Genomic DNA, 18,797 nt, shown 5'->3' with positions numbered 1-18,797 from the left:
CACATAGTGGCTCTGCAACGTTCAAGCTGTGGCACATAGTGGCTCTGCAACGTTCAAGCTGTGGCACATAGTGGCTCTGCAGCGTTCATACTGCCCCATAGCTGTGCCACATAGTGGCTCTGCAACGTTCAAACTGTCCCATAGCTGTGCCACATAGTGGCTCTGCAACGTTCAAACTGCCCCATAGCTGTGCCACATACTTTTGGGTACCTGCGTACTGACCTCTGCGAATCTCCTTGCGAAGCTCCTGCAGGCGCTCTGGGCTTTTGGACTTGAGATCGCCCCATTTTTTCACAATCTGGGCCTTGCTGCGAGTTATCCCAAACCGCTTCCTGAGGCCCTCAGACACCACACGGACAACTTCATCCTTGTGCTGGTTGCGGTGCAGCACCAGCCCAGTTGTCTCGTACTGCATCCGATCCATTGTTCCAATAAGGAACTTGAGCTCTGGGATGCCCATAGGAGGATCACGGCGACTGGCAGCCATTATCAGGATGTCAGGGAACCAAAACAAGCTAGCGCAGGCACGCCGGAACGCTGTAACGTCATCACGCCGTCATAGACCACGAGTGTACATTACGTGACGCTCCGGCGTTAAATAACCATCCTTCGAACGGCATTTACTATGTGCGTTCATTCCGTACCGCTCAGCCGTCACAAATGTGACGCTGTCCATAAACGGCAACGCCATTGCGATGCCGATCTGGCGGCAGGACGGCGGAGTACAGCTCCTCCTCTGGGCGTTGCTGTTCAGGGTCATTCCATCTAAAATGGCGGCGAGAATGCGTTCTGCTCCTCTGGGGCAGCCAGAGCTCCTTTTTTTTATTAGACAGATGGATGCCCTGGATTATGAGGGTCTGGAGAGCCGCCCTGCCCACCCACACATCCACAAGCGGGAAGTGCTTGGCCACATAGCCAGAATGATGGAGAGGAGGTTTGGCGTCTGCCGCAGTCAGCTTCAGCTGCGTAAAAAATGGGCTGACCTCCGCTATAAAACGCCACAAATGTTTGCTGAGTTGCGTGCGGAGGCAAGGCGAGGCAAGTACTAGTATGGGGAGATTGGGAGATGCACGCTGTCAGGAGGGGGGGGTTTGGGAGGGAGGCTTGCGCTCATGGTCGCCAACGTGACCTCAAATGCATTAAAACACATGCCCCGTTTTTGTAAAATTTAGTTATTTTCCAAGCAGAATATGCGTTGTCCGTGAGAAAACTTGTCGGGTTCCCTAATCTCAACCACCATCTTGAAATTATTATGATGTCCATTATTTTTAGTTTCTCAATTTCCCAAAAATAATAACGGAGGAGGTTGGCCTACTGATGAAATAATACGTTTTCCAAAGACAGGAAGACCATTGAACACCAGAGCCCACATACATGTCTGAGTATCGCACCCCTGTAAAGTGTGATCTCTATTTTATGTTTGAGTATTTTGTAAGCTTTGATCTGCAGCACTCAACATTTGTGTGTAAACATTGTGATTCTTTACTTTAGGTGTAGAGAGACAGCGGCGGCAAGTGAGACCCACCATTGCCACCAGTACCCCATCTTCAGACACCAGTGGGAGCCCACAGTCCGGGACATCACGTAAGTTCACAATCATTGATTGCATTTTTTTTAACATCACACGGGACATAACAGGGTAGCTGAAATATTTGAAGACATTACAGACGCAATAATGACCCAGCGGCCTACCACGCCTCCACCATCTGTTGCGACCATGCACCCTCGCACCCCTGTGAAGTGTGATATAAATTTTATGTTTCAGTATATTGTTAGCTTTGATCTGCAGCACTCTACATGTGTTTTTAAAGATTGCGTTTGTTAACTTTATGTGTAGAGAGACAGCGGCGGCAACAGGTACCTGCCATTGCCAGCAGCACCACAGCATCCATCACCAGCGGGAGCCCACAGTCCATGACGTCACGTAAGTTAACAATCATAGATTACAGTTTTTCAACTGCATACGGGACATAAGAGGGTAGCGGAAATATTTGAATACATTACAGACGCAGTAATGACCCAGCGGCCTACCACGCCACCACCAGACAGCAGACGGCCTCGCACCCCTACACCACCCTCAACACCTCCCTTCCGACACTCCTCTTCCTCCCCCGGGTCGGCGGCATTCTCCCCAGAACATAACATACGTAAGTGACCAAAACAGCGAGCGCTTCCCAACGGCGTGTTCCATAGTTAACCAGATCTGTTATTATTTCCTTTAAAGTGCTGCAGCAGTGGCCAGATCGCTGGGGTGGGAAATTAGCAGCTCTGGTTCTGGCAATGAGGAACCGGTGTCCCTTCTCCGTAAGTATCAAGATAATACGAGTGGTTTTCTGCTGGATGTCACAATAGACAACTAAAACTGTAAAATTTAATAAAATTTACATCACCCTGTGGTGCCAGACCAAATAGAAATTTACAACACACAAAATTTGGTCCTGCCCCAGAGGTCGAGATGTATTTTCAGCGGAATCAACGTTGGTTCTCCAACCTCTTCTATCCACAGAACCGCCCACCGTAAGAGAGCTCCTGGCGAGACAATTGCGCCTGGAGCGGACAGCAGCGCTCCTGCAGCAGACAGCAGCGCTCCTCCAGTCTCAAGTAGAGCAGCAGGGCGTGACGCTGCGACACCTCTTGGGCCGTGGAAGGAGATAATTTTTTTTGGGGGGGGTTTATGTTATATTTTGTTGTTTAATAGTTTAAAACCAAGAAATTGTTACAAAAAAACCCAAAAATCTTCGCATTCTTTCTTTAATGTTTACCAAGCTATAAGGGTTAACAGCACCATTTTATAGGCATCACATTTAAAGTTATTTAGAGAGGTTTATATGACAGCAAAGCAAAAAAAAATATTTTTTTATACGGCGCGATCCTGCCAGGGTACAGCTCCAGAACCATTAAAGTACTGACAGTATTTTTCGCGACAGTCCCTTGCATCGTCTGCCTGTCTGCCAGATCCAAGTGCTTGAAGAGCTGTAAAATTATCAGGTTGTGTACGCCATTCCCCGGGCACAATATCTCCGGTTCTTGCGTCCACTGCATCAATAAACGAAGGAGGAGAATAGGAGCTCGTATCATGACGTCTCAGGAAATTATGGAGCACACAGCATGCCAAAACCACAAAGTCTATAGACGGCAGCTTCAAGTTGATAGCTGTGTGGAACACTCTAAACCGATTTGCCATAATCCCAAAGGCATTTTCAACCACACGACGGGCCCTCGACAACCGGTAATTAAAGATTCTGCGCTCCGGTGTGAGTGTTCTCTGTGCAAATGGCTTCAGCAAATGTGGATGAAGAGGGAAAGCTTCATCAGCGATGAAGACAAAATTTAGGTTTGCTTTTGTGTCTTCATTTAGTGGCAACAGCAGTTCATTGTTCCTCAAGCTTTCCCCAAATGAAGTGTGTTCAAAAACACCACCGTCGGAGACTCGACCATTCATGCCAACATCCACATCGACAAACTCATAGTTCGCATTGACAAGGGCCATGAGGATCACACTGAAATATCCTTTGTAGTTGAAAAAAAAGGATCCAGAGTTGGCTGGTTGCGTGATGCGCACATGCTTTCCATCTAATGCACCACCGCAGTTTGGAAACTGCCACAGCTCATCAAAATCGGAAGCAATCCTCTTCCAGTCATCCGCCGTCTTGGGAAACTGCAAGATGAGAAGGAAACATGTACAAATTAGGTCAAATATATTATGCACATACACTCTCATGTGGACATCCTACAGTGATTGAGGCGCAGTATGGATTAGTATAACAAAGTCAACAACCCTGAGTATGCAGGCAGCCATTTTTTCAGATGGCTTCGGTGACTCAGAGGGGGTGCTAAACAATATATCTAAATTATATAATCAATAAAATTACGTTGGGAGCAGCAAATAAAAGAAGGGTGGCGCAGGGTTGGAGCAGCACATATCAGAATGGAGACGCAAAATGGTAGCAGCACATGTCAGAATGGAGGCGCAGGATCACAGCAGCACATGTCTGAATGGGGGCGCAGGATGGGAGCAGCACATGATAGGATGTAGAACATATACCAATAGAAATGCTCGCCATCAGGGCGTAGAACGGGTTCAATAGCTAGTATAATATATCGACATAACACAGCAGCCAAAAAAAATATAGTAGTACCTCCATATAATGCCTTAAGCTCTGCACAATGGCCTCGCATGTCTCCGGAATCACAACGCTCAGGAAAGGTCTGGAAACAGCGGCGGAAAACTGCAAATCCTGAAGAGACCTTCCTGTTGCCAGGAACCGCAGTGTCACCGCCAACCTTTCCTCCACGGGCACGGCTGCACGCATCGGCGTATCACGCCTTTGTATGAGTAGCGTAACAGCAGACAGTATTATTTTGAAGGATTCCTCGGACATCCGAAGGTAGTTTCGGAAATCATGAGGGTTATTGTCACGTAACTCTCTTATGAGACCCATGTGTGACAATGTGGATCTTTTCTGCAGCCAGCTCCGGGTCCACATGCGACGTTTTCGTTTAGGACGTCTCTCCTCTTGGAGACGTGCTGCCTCAAACACCAGGGCAGCAGCAAAAACAGAACTCTCATCGGAAGTGAGCATAGTTCCTAAAAAGAAAACAAACGTACAATAAATACACGTGCTTACAAAACAATGTTCTGACCATTGATCTAATAACTATATATGTTACTACTGGTATTAAATGGGGCAGTCAACCATCTCGATCTGTAAAAGGATTAATTAATTGGGCCACGCTACAGCTGTGTACCTGAGGTTCTCAGGCCTACCCTACTCAAAGGAACAATCGACCACACTCCAGCGTTTATCCCCGTTGAAGCGCAACATATGCTACGCTGTAGCGTTATACATACCTTTTGCGGTAAAAGTCTAGTAGTTAAAAGTCCAGGGAATCCAGCGAATTTAGGAGTTCTGTTTGCAGCACGTGCTACAGAGAGAAATGAATAGCGCGCTCGAGAGCTCCGGTTTTATCCGCTGGGAACAATAGTCCTTTGTCGAATGAGCGCACAGTATTGTACCGCCCAATCAGCACACGGGAGGTGGAGAATTCAGCGCTCCTACGTAGCCAGCTCCTCCGCCCTTTACATCGTATACAATATCGTGCACACCTTTGTTACACCATGCGATCATGCCGCCACAGCGGGACACTAGACGACGAAAGAAAGTTTCAAACGATGTGCTACGGCGTACGATTCACAGCGGGGTCCCTGATCGCAGGAGCGTGTCACACACTGCGATATCGTACCTATATCGCTCGAACGTCACAAATCGTGCCGTCGTAGCGATCAAAATTGCACTGTGTGACGGTACCCTTAGTACTGTAATGCCCTAAAACTAATATAGTGATATAATAGAATTGCTGGCTTGCTAATGACTGTATGTGATGTTCACATTTTATGTATTATTTCTAATTATGAGCAAATAAATCAAAGATTTAAAAAAAAACAACAGATGTATGTGAAAATCATGAAACTGATAGAAAACAGCATAGTAAGCAAATTGTTAATGAGGAAAGAGATAAAGTGAAGGGGTTTTGTGGTTTGGGTATGTTAGAGAACACATCTCAGATATCCTTTAAGAAAACCTCAGCCTGTCAGCTCATGGAGTTAATGAGCATTAAAGGCATAATTTACCTCTTTAATAGGAAGCTATATAAAATTCAGGAGGACAGTGGACCTTACAAGGTGAAGGGGACATTTTAACATTCTTCATAAGTCGATATTTCAGAAAATTGCTTCTGATTCAACCAAAGATTTTTCTTACATTGTTTACTATATTAAGGGAACTGTCAGACTGACATACAATTGTGATACTGTAGCTAAATGCTACAACGCTCTCTATTGCCATTTTATTTTACAGATGGCATTAACAGTATAACAATTTATAATCTTTGATGTCTGAACAATATTATTCATGCAAAAATCATCTAGAATTTGCAAAAAAAAAAAAAAAAGCGGTGTACAAATGTTACTTTATCATTTTTGCTATAGGTGTCCTACTATCACTTCTCCACCAGAACCTGGCCTTGGAATGTCTGCTTATGTCGTCTCCGTGGAAGGTTCACGTGGTTGCGGATATGTTGGAACCAGAAATTCTGGAGAGTGCAGGCACCTTCCAGCAACTTAGATTTGGGTGACTGGGACCTACAGTGCCGGTCAGTCGGGCAGTTTGTGTGTGTGTGTGCTGTCCAGCTGTAGTTATCATCTACCTGCTCTAGCCAGCTGGAGAGAATTGCACCCTACGTAAGCTTCCAGCCAAATATAGCTTTGTGCTTCCCTGGTTTGGGTCTATGGTTTCTGCTCCTGTGTTACATTTGTGCTTTCCTGCTTTGACCTCGACTTTTTTATTGATGTTTCTCCTGCCTGATGATTTTGTACCTTTGCTGCCCTCTTAGTTTTGACCCGGCTACCTGGCTATCCTTGTTGCCAGCTTGCATCATCTTACAGCTACTGACTCCGTGGCCTTTGTCCAGGGGCCCCTGTGTATAGTGACAGAGCCACCTTACATATGTATTATATTTATAGCATCCTGTAACCTGAAACTCAAGGCCCTAAAACGCAGTGTCTAAAAAGGCCCCAAACCATGTGCCACTTATTATACTTATTATACTGGTGTCTTTGTATTTGGCAAAATGTCCTTTAGTCCCTCTTAGGCTACGTTCACATTAGCGTTGCGCGCCGGTACGTCGGCGACGCAACGCACGACGCACAAAAAACACGCGCAAACGCACGCAAAAACGCTGCGTTTTGCGACGCGTGCGTCGTTTTTTGACGAAAATCGGACGCACGAAAAATGCAACTTGTTGCATTTTCTTGCGTCCGACGCTAGCGTCGAAAACGATGCACGTGTCGGAAAACGCAACAAAAAAAACGCACGCGTCCCCCATGTTAAATATAGGGGCGCGTCGCCGCTGCGTCGCCGACGCAACAGCGACGCACATTAGCGGAACGCTAATGTGAACGTAGCCTTACAGCTTGTGCCAGTAGACAATTGTTTCCTGTGCAACACATATAGCAATGCTTCTAGCAGATGGTGATCTTTGAGGGTATTTCTCTATTTAACTATATCTTTCCAATTGATGTTTGACTCTAGGTTAAGTTCAAGAAACCAGATCCCTTTTCATGTATTAAAACTGTGAAGACACCCCCTTTTACCTTTATTATTGGCTCTTCATTATATAGAGTAGACCATGTCTGTTCAGATATTCAAACAAAACCACAAAATGCAAATTACTGCACAGCAGAAAGTGATGGCAGGTCCTTCTAAAAGCCCACACAAGAGAGTGTAGGCATCCTTTGTAGACTAATCATATTATAGGTCTCGGGTAGATTTACAATCAGATTTGCCACTAAAAACTCTGTGTAATCTCAGTTGAAGACTGACACCATTTTATCTTCACACGATTCCCTGACTCCAGCACAAGTAATTCAGTCTCTTCCACATTGTCAGTTCTGACAGGCTGATTTAATCTACAGCCTCCTGCATGCTTCTGACCACTGTGCTGAGTCATTAACCTTGACTCACATAATTGAATTCAAGGTTGATTGCCTGTGACCCTTCTCAGGAAGGTCTTCAAAATGTACATATTCATTACTAGCTGCAATGCTAAACGGATTGCACAGGGAAAGCTGTAGAAATCAGGTTACTTGGTATGCAGGGGGCGAGGAGGGCACTAATTGCGTGTTTGACTTCAGGATTAGATTATGAAAAGTGAGAAAAAATGAAGATGTGTCTTGACCGTCTCTCTATCAGTGTTTCCAATTGATATCCTATTAACACAACCCCTTTCTTATGAGCAATTTAAGATGACATAACTAGAAATTCTATCATTCAATTTATGAAATTTGGCATTAAGTCAATACTGTCAAATTAACTTTCAAAGAAATTGTTCAGGGACTTGAAACATTTGCCCATAAACTAGAACAACCAATGCTCTAGCAATACATTATGGGGAACATTTCATATATATTGTATAAACACATTTTATAACTTGACGTCTTATATCTACTGAAAAACTCCAGAATAATCTAAATTTTCTTTTCAAAACTGTATATGAAGGAATTTAATCAAATCAAAGCATTCTGTAAATGTGAATATCATTGATTTTAAATTAAGTAATATTCTGGTGTCCTAAAAGGGGTATTCCAACGTATTTCTGTAAAATAACCCTTTTAAGGGAACCTGTCATATCCCAAAACGTTATTCACCAGAAGATATCGGATCAATCTACAGGATGACTGAAAAGTGTAGGCTGCTTAAGTACAGAGGCCAGGCATCTTTGGAACGCTATTACCCTGCAGAGTAATCCCATATATGCAAGGTCATAGCCTTTTGGGTCATGACAGGTTCCCATTAACCCCTTCTCAAAATGCGCGGTATATTTACTGCTCTGTGGAAGCTGCGTTCCCATAAACAGTAGTAGATATACGGCACCGCGATCGCACAGCCTCACGCTGAGTGCCGCCGCAATCGGGTGCGGATGTCAGCTCTATGTGAGAGCTGTCACCCTGCAGCAACACCCACGATCAGTGCTACCACCGATCACGGGTGCTTTACCCCTCTGATGATGCTGTCAATAGTGACAGGGACATCAGCATCGAGCAGGGAGGGGGCATTGCCCTGATGGTCTCCACGGAGACCCCCGGCCACAAGATGGCCACGGGGTCATTAAGGGAAGGTGGCGTGTCAGTGCCTGTTCAGAGGAGGAGCTGAGACACCACTTTCCCTGCCTGTCAGACTCTGATCTGATGCTCTGCAGTGCAGAAGCATTGCAGCGTATCACATCAGCAATCTGATACCGTACAGTGATGTCTTATCCTGGAGCAATGTAAAAAAGTTTTAAAAAAATATTAAAAAGTATAAAAATGTATTAAAAAATCCCCAAACAAAGAACAAAAGGAATATATTACTCCAATAAATACATTTATTTATGCAAAAAAGGAAGTAAACAAAAAAAGGACACATATTTGGTATCGCCGCGTCCGTAATCACCCGCTCTATAAAACTGTCTCACTAGTTAACCCCTTCAGTGAACAAAAAAACAATACTTTATCATCATACCGCCGAACAAAAAGTGCAACAAAACACAGTGAAAAAGGCGAATGTAAATAAAAGTGGTACCGCTGAAAATGTCATCTTGTCCCACAAAAAACATGCCACCATACAGCTCCATCAGCAGAAAAATAGAAAAATAAAGCAAAAATAATAATTTTTTCTATAAAATAGTTTTTAGAGGTAGAGGTTTGGTGAACAACTTGATCCCAGAGTTGCTTCACAAAATTTTATAACGTTGAGTTGTGAAAATGAAAAAATACAATTTTTTTCCCTCAAAACTGTTGCTTCAGCCTCACATTTTTCATTTTTGCAAAGGCAAGAGAAGATAATGGACCATACAATTTGTTGTGCAATTTCTCCTGAATACGCCAATACCCCATATATGGTGGAGAAATAGTGTTTGGGTGCATAGTAGGGGCTTGGAAGGGAAGGCGCACCATTTGACTTTTGGAACACAAAATTGGCTGGAATAGAGAGCGGACACAATGCCACATTTGCAGAACCCCTGATGTGCCTAAACAATGGAAACCCTCACAAGTGACCTCATTTTAGAAACTATACTCCTCAAGGAATTTATTAAGAGGTGCGATGAGCATCTTGGACCCACAGATACTTCACAGAATTTTGTAATGTTGAGCCGTGAAAATGAAAAAATCAATTTTTGTTAAAAAAAATGTTTTTGCCTCATTTTCACAAGGGTAACAGGAGAAAATGGACCATACAATTTGTTGTGCAATTTCTCCTACTAAATGGTGGGATACTTATGCTTGGGCACACGGCAGGGCTCATTAGGGAAGGAGCGACAATTGAATTCTGGAGCGCAATTTCGGATGGAATAGATGGATGCTATATCACATTTGATGAACACTTGACATGCCAAAAATAGCAGAAACCCACACAGGTGACTCAATTTTGGAAACTACTCCTCATTTAATCTAGCAGTGTTATGAACATTTTCAGCCCTTAGACGATTCACAAAATTATATAACATTGTGTTAAGTAGACAGAAAATTACAATTTTTTTCCACTAAAATTTTACTTTGGCCTTTAATTTTCAAAAACAGTAATAGAAGAAAATGAACTGTAAAATTTGTTATGCAATTTCTCCTGAGTATGTCAATACCCATATGTGGTTGAAAAAGCTCAGAACAGAAGGAGAGCCATATTATACAGCAAAATTTATTGTTATGGTTTGCGGGTGCCATGACCCACTGGAAAAGCTCCTGAGGCGCCAGAACAGCAGAACGCTCCCATAACTGATCCCATTTTACAAACTATACCTTTCAATTAATTCATCTAAGGGTGCGGTGATCATATTAACACTATCATTGTATCACAGAATTTTATACCATTGGGCAGTGAAGAAAAAATCATTACATTTTTATCACAAAAAATTAGTTTTAGCCTCATATTTTACATATTTACACAGTGAATGGGCAAAAATGGCAACAAAATTTGTCACACAATTTCTGCTGAACATGGAAATACCCCAAATGTGGCTGTACAGTACTGCTTAACCACACGGCAAGACTTGGGAGGGACCGCGTGGCTCTCGCGTCTCTTCCTCTCCCACTAGCCGGGCTGACCTACCATTCAAAATTGTTTTCAGTGCAATTTTTCCAGTAAAACTTACATTTTGATGCGAATCAGTCAATTCTAGCACAATCAGTCAATTTAGCACACTGATGAAGGTCCATTGCAGACCGAAACGTTTGTGGTTACTGTATGTATATTAAATACCCCCCTTTTTTGCATCACATTGGAGTGTGCTAGTTGTAACTATTCCACGTATTAAGGTTTGGGAACCTATATCTATGCACCTCCCCTTTTAGGCTGTGCTGAACATTTTCTATATCATTTTAATGAAGATGGTGATGATGGATAGGGTGCAGGGCAGGTGATGCAGCAAATAATTCAGAGGACACAGGAGGGTGCAGTCTTCACATTTTACTAACAGTTAGTACGGTATCCAGCCGGGTACTGTGTCCTCCGAGTTAGTGGTCCAGCCGACTCTCCAGTAACTTGGGGCACTTGTACAGAACCCCCTTAGTATGTGAAAAGGTGGGGTATTTGAATTTTATCTTTTTTTATTATATTGTTAAACATTTTTTTTCACATTTTACTTAATTAGTCCCTTAAAAAGTGACTTAACCTGCTGTCAAATCTACCGAACCTCCTAGAGTGAACTCACAGGACCGCGACAACGAAGGGTGAGCTAACCAGGTGGACCACCCCCAATACAGGGAGCGTTAGGGGCAGGCCCGAGGGAGACTATTGCTGCGGAAGCTGATACTCGGGGACAGAAAGTAGGAGCAGAGAAGATGCTGAACTGGCTAAAACGGAGACACAGGGCAGACAGGGTATGGCGGTAACACAGAACAGGCAGGGTAAGACAGATGCATAAGACTGAGCAAAGTATGGCGGACGCAAAGGACAGAGCAAGGTATGGCAGACGCACAGTACAGAGCAAGGTATGGCAGATGCACAGGACAGCGCAGGGTATGGCAGACGCACAGGACAGCGCAAGGTATGGCGGACACACAGGACAGAGCAAGGTATAGCGGGACCCGGGTCAAATGAGAACAAATGACAATCAGGCAAAGAGTAGGAGGAGATAGCAGGAGTTGCGCAGCACTTCCGGGTCAGGATCCCTCCAGGATAAGGAAGGGGAGGAGCGGAGAGAGCGGAGCCCAGCCTGAGGGAGTGTGCGTGCGCCGACAGAGCAAGAAGGAGAAGTGCGCACGTGTCGGCGCCGAGAACCAGGGTCCAGCGAGGAAGGAAGAAGAGAGGAGACCAGGCGGCGCATGGACAACCCGGGAGCACGCAGAGATGAACGCGCAAGCCGGGAGCCGGAAGAACATAGTAACATAGTAACATAGTAACATAGTTAGTAAGGCCGAAAAAAGACATTTGTCCATCCAGTTCAGCCTATATTCCATCATAATAAATACCCAGATCTACGTCCTTCTACAGAACCTAATAATTGTATGATACAATATTGTTCTGCTCCAGGAAGACATCCAGGCCTCTCTTGAACCCCTCGACTGAGTTCGCCATCACCACCTCCTCAGGCAAGCAATTCCAGATTCTCACTGCCCTAACAGTAAAGAATCCTCTTCTATGTTGGTGGAAAAACCTTCTCTCCTCCAGACGCAAAGAATGCCCCCTTGTGCCCGTCACCTTCCTTGGTATAAACAGATCCTCAGCGAGATATTTGTATTGTCCCCTTATATATTTATACATGGTTATTAGATCGCCCCTCAGTCGTCTTTTTTCTAGACTAAATAATCCTAATTTCGCTAATCTATCTGGGTATTGTAGTTCTCCCATCCCCTTTATTAATTTTGTTGCCCTCCTTTGTACTCTCTCTAGTTCCATTATATCCTTCCTGAGCACCGGTGCCCAAAACTGGACACAGTACTCCATGTGCGGTCTAACTAGGGATTTGTACAGAGGCAGTATAATGCTCTCATCATGTGTATCCAGACCTCTTTTAATGCACCCCATGATCCTGTTTGCCTTGGCAGCTGCTGCCTGGCACTGGCTGCTCCAGGTAAGTTTATCATTAACTAGGATCCCCAAGTCCTTCTCCCTGTCAGATTTACCCAGTGGTTTCCCATTCAGTGTGTAATGGTGACATTGATTCCTTCTTCCCATGTGTATAACCTTACATTTATCATTGTTAAACCTCATCTGCCACCTTTCAGCCCAAGTTTCCAACTTATCCAGATCCATCTGTAGCAGAATACTATCTTCTCTTGTATTAACTGCTTTACATAGTTTTGTATCATCTGCAAATATCGATATTTTACTGTGTAAACCTTCTACCAGATCATTAATGAATATGTTGAAGAGAACAGGTCCCAATACTGACCCCTGCGGTACCCCACTGGTCACAGCGACCCAGTTAGAGACTATACCATTTATAACCACCCTCTGCTTTCTATCACTAAGCCAGTTACTAACCCATTTACACACATTTTCCCCCAGACCAAGCATTCTCATTTTGTGTACCAACCTCTTGTGCGGCACGGTATCAAACGCTTTGGAAAAATCGAGATATACCACGTCCAATGACTCACCGTGGTCCAGTCTATAGCTTACCTCTTCATAAAAACTGATTAGATTGGTTTGACAGGAGCGATTTCTCATAAACCCATGCTGATATGGAGTTAAACAGTTATTCTCATTGAGATAATCCAGAATAACATCCCTCAGAAACCCTTCAAATATTTTACCAACAATAGAGGTTAGACTTACTGGCCTATAATTTCCAGGTTCACTTTTAGAGCCCTTTTTGAATATTGGCACCACATTTGCTATGCGCCAGTCCTGCGGAACAGACCCTGTCGCTATAGAGTCACTAAAAATAAGAAATAATGGTTTATCTATTACATTACTTAGTTCTCTTAGTACTCGTGGGTGTATGCCATCCGGACCCGGAGATTTATCTATTTTAATCTTATTTAGCCGGTTTCGCACCTCTTCTTGGGTTAGATTGGTGACCCTTAATATAGGGTTTTCATTGTTTCTTGGGATTTCACCTAGCATTTCATTTTCCACCGTGAATACCGTGGAGAAGAAGGTGTTTAATATGTTAGCTTTTTCCTCGTCATCTACAACCATTCTTTCCTCACTATTTTTTAAGGGGCCTACATTTTCAGTTTTTATTCTTTTACTATTGATATAGTTGAAGAACAGTTTGGGATTAGTTTTACTCTCCTTAGCAATGTGCTTCTCTGTTTCCTTTTTGGCAGCTTTAATTAGTTTTTTAGATAAAGTATTTTTCTCCCTATAGTTTTTTAGAGCTTCAATGGTGCCATCCTGCTTTAGTAGTGCAAATGCTTTCTTTTTACTGTTAATTGCCTGTCTTACTTCTTTGTTTAGCCACATTGGGTTTTTCCTATTTCTAGTCCTTTTATTCCCACAAGGTATAAACCGCTTACACTGCCTATTTAGGATGTTCTTAAACATTTCCCATTTATTATCTGTATTCTCATTTCTGAGGATATTGTCCCAGTCTACCAGATTAAGGGCATCTCTAAGCTGTTCAAACTTTGCCTTCCTAAAGTTCAATGTTTTTGTGACTCCCTGACAAGTCCCCCTAGTGAAAGACAGGTGAAACTGCACAATATTGTGGTCGCTATTTCCTAAATGACCAACCACCTGCAGATTTGTTATTCTGTCAGGTCTATTAGATAGTATTAGGTCTAAAAGTGCTGCTCCTCTGGTTGGATTCTGCACCAATTGTGAAAGATAATTTTTCTTGGTTATTAGCAGAAACCTGTTGCCTTTATGGGTTTCACAGGTTTCTGTTTCCCAGTTAATATCCTCTGGCGAGGAGTCCATCATACCAGTAATTCACACCGTGGTCCAGGAATCCAAATCCTTGTTGTCTGCACCATCGTCTTAGCCAGTTGTTTGCATCAAGGATCCTGTTCCATCTCCTGGTGCCATGCCCGTCTACTGGAAGGATAGAAGAAAAAACTACCTGTGCATCCAGTTCCTTTACTTTCTTCCCCAACTCTTCAAAGTCCTTGCAGATTGTCGGTAGGTCCTTCCTTGCCGTGTCATTGGTGCCAACATGTATCAGAAGAAATGGGTGGACGTCCTTGGAGCTGAAGAGCTTTGGTATCCTATCGGTCACATCCTTGATCATGCTGGAAGGCAGCATACTTCTCTTGCAGTTATGTCCGGTCTGCAGATGGCTGCTTCGGTGCCTCTCAGTAGTGAGTCTCCCACCACCACCACTCTTCGTTGCTTCTTGGCTGTACTTTTTGCTGTCACTTGTTGCTGTGTGCCCTTTTCTTTTTTGCTTGCTGGTATTGCTTCATTCTTAGGTGTGCCATCTTCATCCTCAAGAAGACCCAGGAGAAGCGGCAGCAGCGATGCGTTGGGACAGGTAAGTATGAGAAGAGCTAGAGGGGAATGCGGGAAACGTGACACCTGCATTCATCCAATTGCGAATACCATATAAGAATTACCACAGTATTAAAGTAGTATATTACTGTATATAGTTTAAATCTTGGTCTCCCTTGAAGTTCAGCACATGAGCTTCAGAGGAGAAACAACAGACACCTGGCTCCATGGTAACCCATTGGTGCCCACCAATCACGTCACTGAGGGGCTGATGGGAGGAAGCGCATGTTAGTATCATCAGTGACACCATTTAAATGCCCCTGTCAGTGATTGACAGCAGCATCCAAATGGTTAACAGCTGAGGTTGAAACTCAGCTCCGGACTCGGCTGTTGGCTGTGTAATATAGTTAGCATGATTGGAGCTTAGCTCCTGAGCCCGCTTAACACACAATCACCCTAGCACAGGGAGTACAGTTTTGCCCATAGGCGCAAGGGGGTTTGTGAAACCCATAGAACTTTCTAATATTGTTTGTGTTTTGATGTTTCATAATTTTCAATATTTCTGCCTCTGTCAGTGAACGTTCATGTAACTCGATTACCAGGTTTTGAACAATTTTTACATTCAATAAAAAAAATCATAATTTTAGTGAAATTATGTCACGGAGAAGAACAAAAACAAAAGTAGAAAAACCCAAAAAGAGCTACTGCACAAAGGTATAATATAAAAGTCCTTGCTGTGGACTGCCTACACTGGATACAAATGTTACAAAATCAATTATGAAAAGATAGACATGACTTTTTTATAGTTTCTGCAGTTCTGTAACGGCTCTGCACACTGTACCACTATAACAGTGCCAGGACATTAATACAGCAGTCTCTAGGAGTTACAGAAGTACAGCCACTAGTGACTTATAAGAGTACTGTACTTACCATTGGTGTGGTTAGAACTTGAAGAAGTAGTTTTACTTCCCTTTTGCAATGGTGTCTGTCTACTCTGACAAGGACCATCACCTGCCGCTATCTTTTCCATTTTTGCTGTGTTTTTCTCCTGTATTTAGGTTTTTCAGCTCTTCACAGTACTTTGAAACGTTCTTGTGTCCGGAGACTGCTGGTTAGTCCTGTCTGTCGTGTTCTGTTGTAAAGCATTTCCCATCGCTGTTTGCATTGTTATCAGTTATGTCGGGCATGTTTAGTGTACCTTATGTTACTAAGTTACATCTGATGTTCAGTGGAGATTGACGGCAGCACCTACTGTACTAATCTAGGCATGTGTAAGATTAATGCTCTCAACATTGCCTGATGTGCCTGATTTAATTTTACAATACACAATATAATGCACAGTTACAATAAAAAATATTTAACCCTTATTGCTTATTATGTTTTATTTTGAAAAATTGCTATTTGGAAAAAAGTGAACCAATAACAATGTCACCAGGTTTTTGACACTTAATCTGAGAGCTGTAAAATGTAGAGAAAAAGACCCCGAGTACAGCTATGTGTCACTTACTGTGCTGTAGTTTTAATAAAATTACTGTGTTATCAGCAGAAGATAATCACAAGAGGACTATTAAACCTGCTGCCAGGTAGCCCTCTATATTCATGAACTCTGTATAACCCTGCCCCAACCTCCGATTGGCAGCTTTCTGCCATTGCACAGTGCTCAAAGAAAGCTGTCAATAAATGGTATAGGTAGAGTTAGACAGAGCTCAGCATTCAGAGAACTGGTAGATCTGCAGCAGATAAAACTTTATATCAAAACTGCAGCAAGCAGCCCAGTAAGTGATTTATCACTGGATTCAGAGTTGTTGACCCGATATCATTCTACTCTCAGATGAGTAGCAAAAACCTGGTGATAGATTACCTTTAAATATCTAATCAAAACTAATAATAATTGGATCCTCCATATTCAACAAAAATGCCACTTTTAATGACTATTTCAGTCTCCAAATGATTGAACCCTTTCAAGATAAGTGTCATTTGGCTGTTATGACTTGTTGCACACATGATGTATAACCAGATACCAGCTTTTGGCAGTGTACCTGTGGAATGTTAATGCATTCTTCATAGTCAATGGCATCCAGGTAACTAATATTCCAGGGTTGTCTATAATAAGTTAAAGAGAGTCCATCACCCCCAAAGTGCATTATACATTGTCAATAACGTAGGGACTTAGCCTGTATAACAACCCAGCACTGTACCTATTAATGGTGCAGTACATGAGAAAATAACTTTTGGTGCTTCATAACACCTCTTCATTTACATATAGGGTGCCTTCATTACAGTATCATTAGTGCAATGAGTGGTGTCAGAAGAAAGGAGGCATGGAGGAGAACACATATCTGCAGTATTCCGGGAGTGTTCACTCTGTGAAGCGAGTACTGTCAATCAGAAGCGGGGGTAAGGACTCCAATATGCCACTGAGGAGGAATAACAGGGCACCAAACTCCAATGCCAAACGCCAAACTTGCACCAAAGCCTCCTCATTTGCATATGAATTTAAAGTTATTTCTCAGGGACTGTACCAGAAACAGGTACAGTGCTAGTATGGTTGCTATGGGGGTGAAGTCAACATTCACCACATCATCTGAATGTAGCAGCATTGGGGATCGTCATGGGACCTCAGCATAATGGATTAACGGCGGACAGGTGAGGATTACTTTGATTTCTTATATTTATTTTTAAATTAATAAATTGGTAAAAGAGGGTTGGGGAGTGTTTATTTCAATTAAAAGACTTTTCACTGTGTGTGTGTCTTTATTAAATTTGATGGAGGTTTATGATAGATGCCACTCCACTACTACCCCCTGGGGTTGACTTCAGCGGACATAAAACAGCTGACATCAACTCCAAAAATATTACTCTATTTGGCTGAGCACCAAAATTGGCGCATATCATGGATGCCCCATTTCTGGTGTGCCTGAAGGCTAGTGCTTTTAGTCTGAGAGGGGGCAACATCCATGACCCCTTCTCAGCCTAATAATATCAGCCTGCAGCTGTGTGCTTAGCATTTGCTGGTTAGTAAATATAGGGGGGACTCCACATCATTTTTTTTAGGGGTTCATCCTTTAACAACCAGTACAAGCTAAGCAAACAGCTGTGAGTTGTTGTTAATAGGCTGGGAACATTTATGACTATTGGCCCCTTCCCAGAATATTAACGTTAGCCCCTAGCTGCTGGCTTTCTCGCTCAGCTGGATAGGAAAAGTTAGAAGGACCAAGCATCATTTTTTTTTACTTATTTGTTTTGTATGCGCAATACACAGATGCGGTTGCTGACTTAAAGTCTTGTCAGTGTCACCTGGTGGCGCTGATCGCAGGGAAACCAGGTGACAATGATGACAGTTTGATTCAGCACCCAGCACCCAGTACCTGGGAACAGCGCTAAAGATGTGGCACAAGATCACATAGCTGTTTTTTCCAGTACCGGTAATATCAGGACTAGTGATGAGCAAAGGTGCTCCGATAAAGTCTTAAACAAGCATCTGGGAGGGCTAGTGTATTATGTTCGAGTATCTGTGGCTGCATGATTTGTGGCTGGTGGACAGGCTCAACATATTTGGGGATTGTGTAACAAACAGGCAATCTGCACATATGTTGACGCTGTCTAACAAATCATGCAGCCGCAGGGACTAGAACATAATATACAAGCATTCCCATGCTGGGATAACACCCGAAAGTGCTTGGATAAGACGTTATCTGAACACGTTACTTCATCACTACGTGTTAAAGAGGCCTTAGCCATAATCCACCCCGTGATTTATTTAATTTTATGTTTCATGGAAGTAAACAGAATTTACCAAAAAGCTTTCACATGATATAGAATTCATCTGGAAGGAATTGGTAGCTTTGTTAGTTTATGGCAATTGTTGTCCTAGGTACATTTTTA

General features: G+C 43.1%; 1 protein-coding gene across 1 annotated transcript; it reads right to left on the bottom strand.

Annotated features, from left to right (window-relative positions):
- Positions 1 to 2,744: 2,744 nt before the first annotated feature.
- LOC138680836 (uncharacterized) lies at positions 2,745 to 4,324 on the bottom strand. Its single transcript, XM_069768072.1, has 2 exons — positions 4,140 to 4,324; positions 2,745 to 3,658 (listed from the first exon to the last, which is right to left on the bottom strand). The coding sequence occupies exons 1-2, from the start codon at positions 4,311 to 4,313 to the stop codon at positions 2,858 to 2,860; spliced, it is 975 nt and encodes a 324-aa protein (XP_069624173.1). The 5' UTR covers positions 4,314 to 4,324; the 3' UTR covers positions 2,745 to 2,857.
- Between the last annotated feature and the right edge of the window lie 14,473 nt (positions 4,325 to 18,797).

This window comes from Ranitomeya imitator, chromosome 5 (genome assembly GCF_032444005.1).
Source record: "Ranitomeya imitator isolate aRanImi1 chromosome 5, aRanImi1.pri, whole genome shotgun sequence".
Lineage (NCBI taxonomy): Eukaryota > Metazoa > Chordata > Amphibia > Anura > Dendrobatidae > Ranitomeya > Ranitomeya imitator.
Note: the sequence above shows the minus strand (reverse complement) of the source record. Positions and strands in the feature narration are given on the sequence as shown.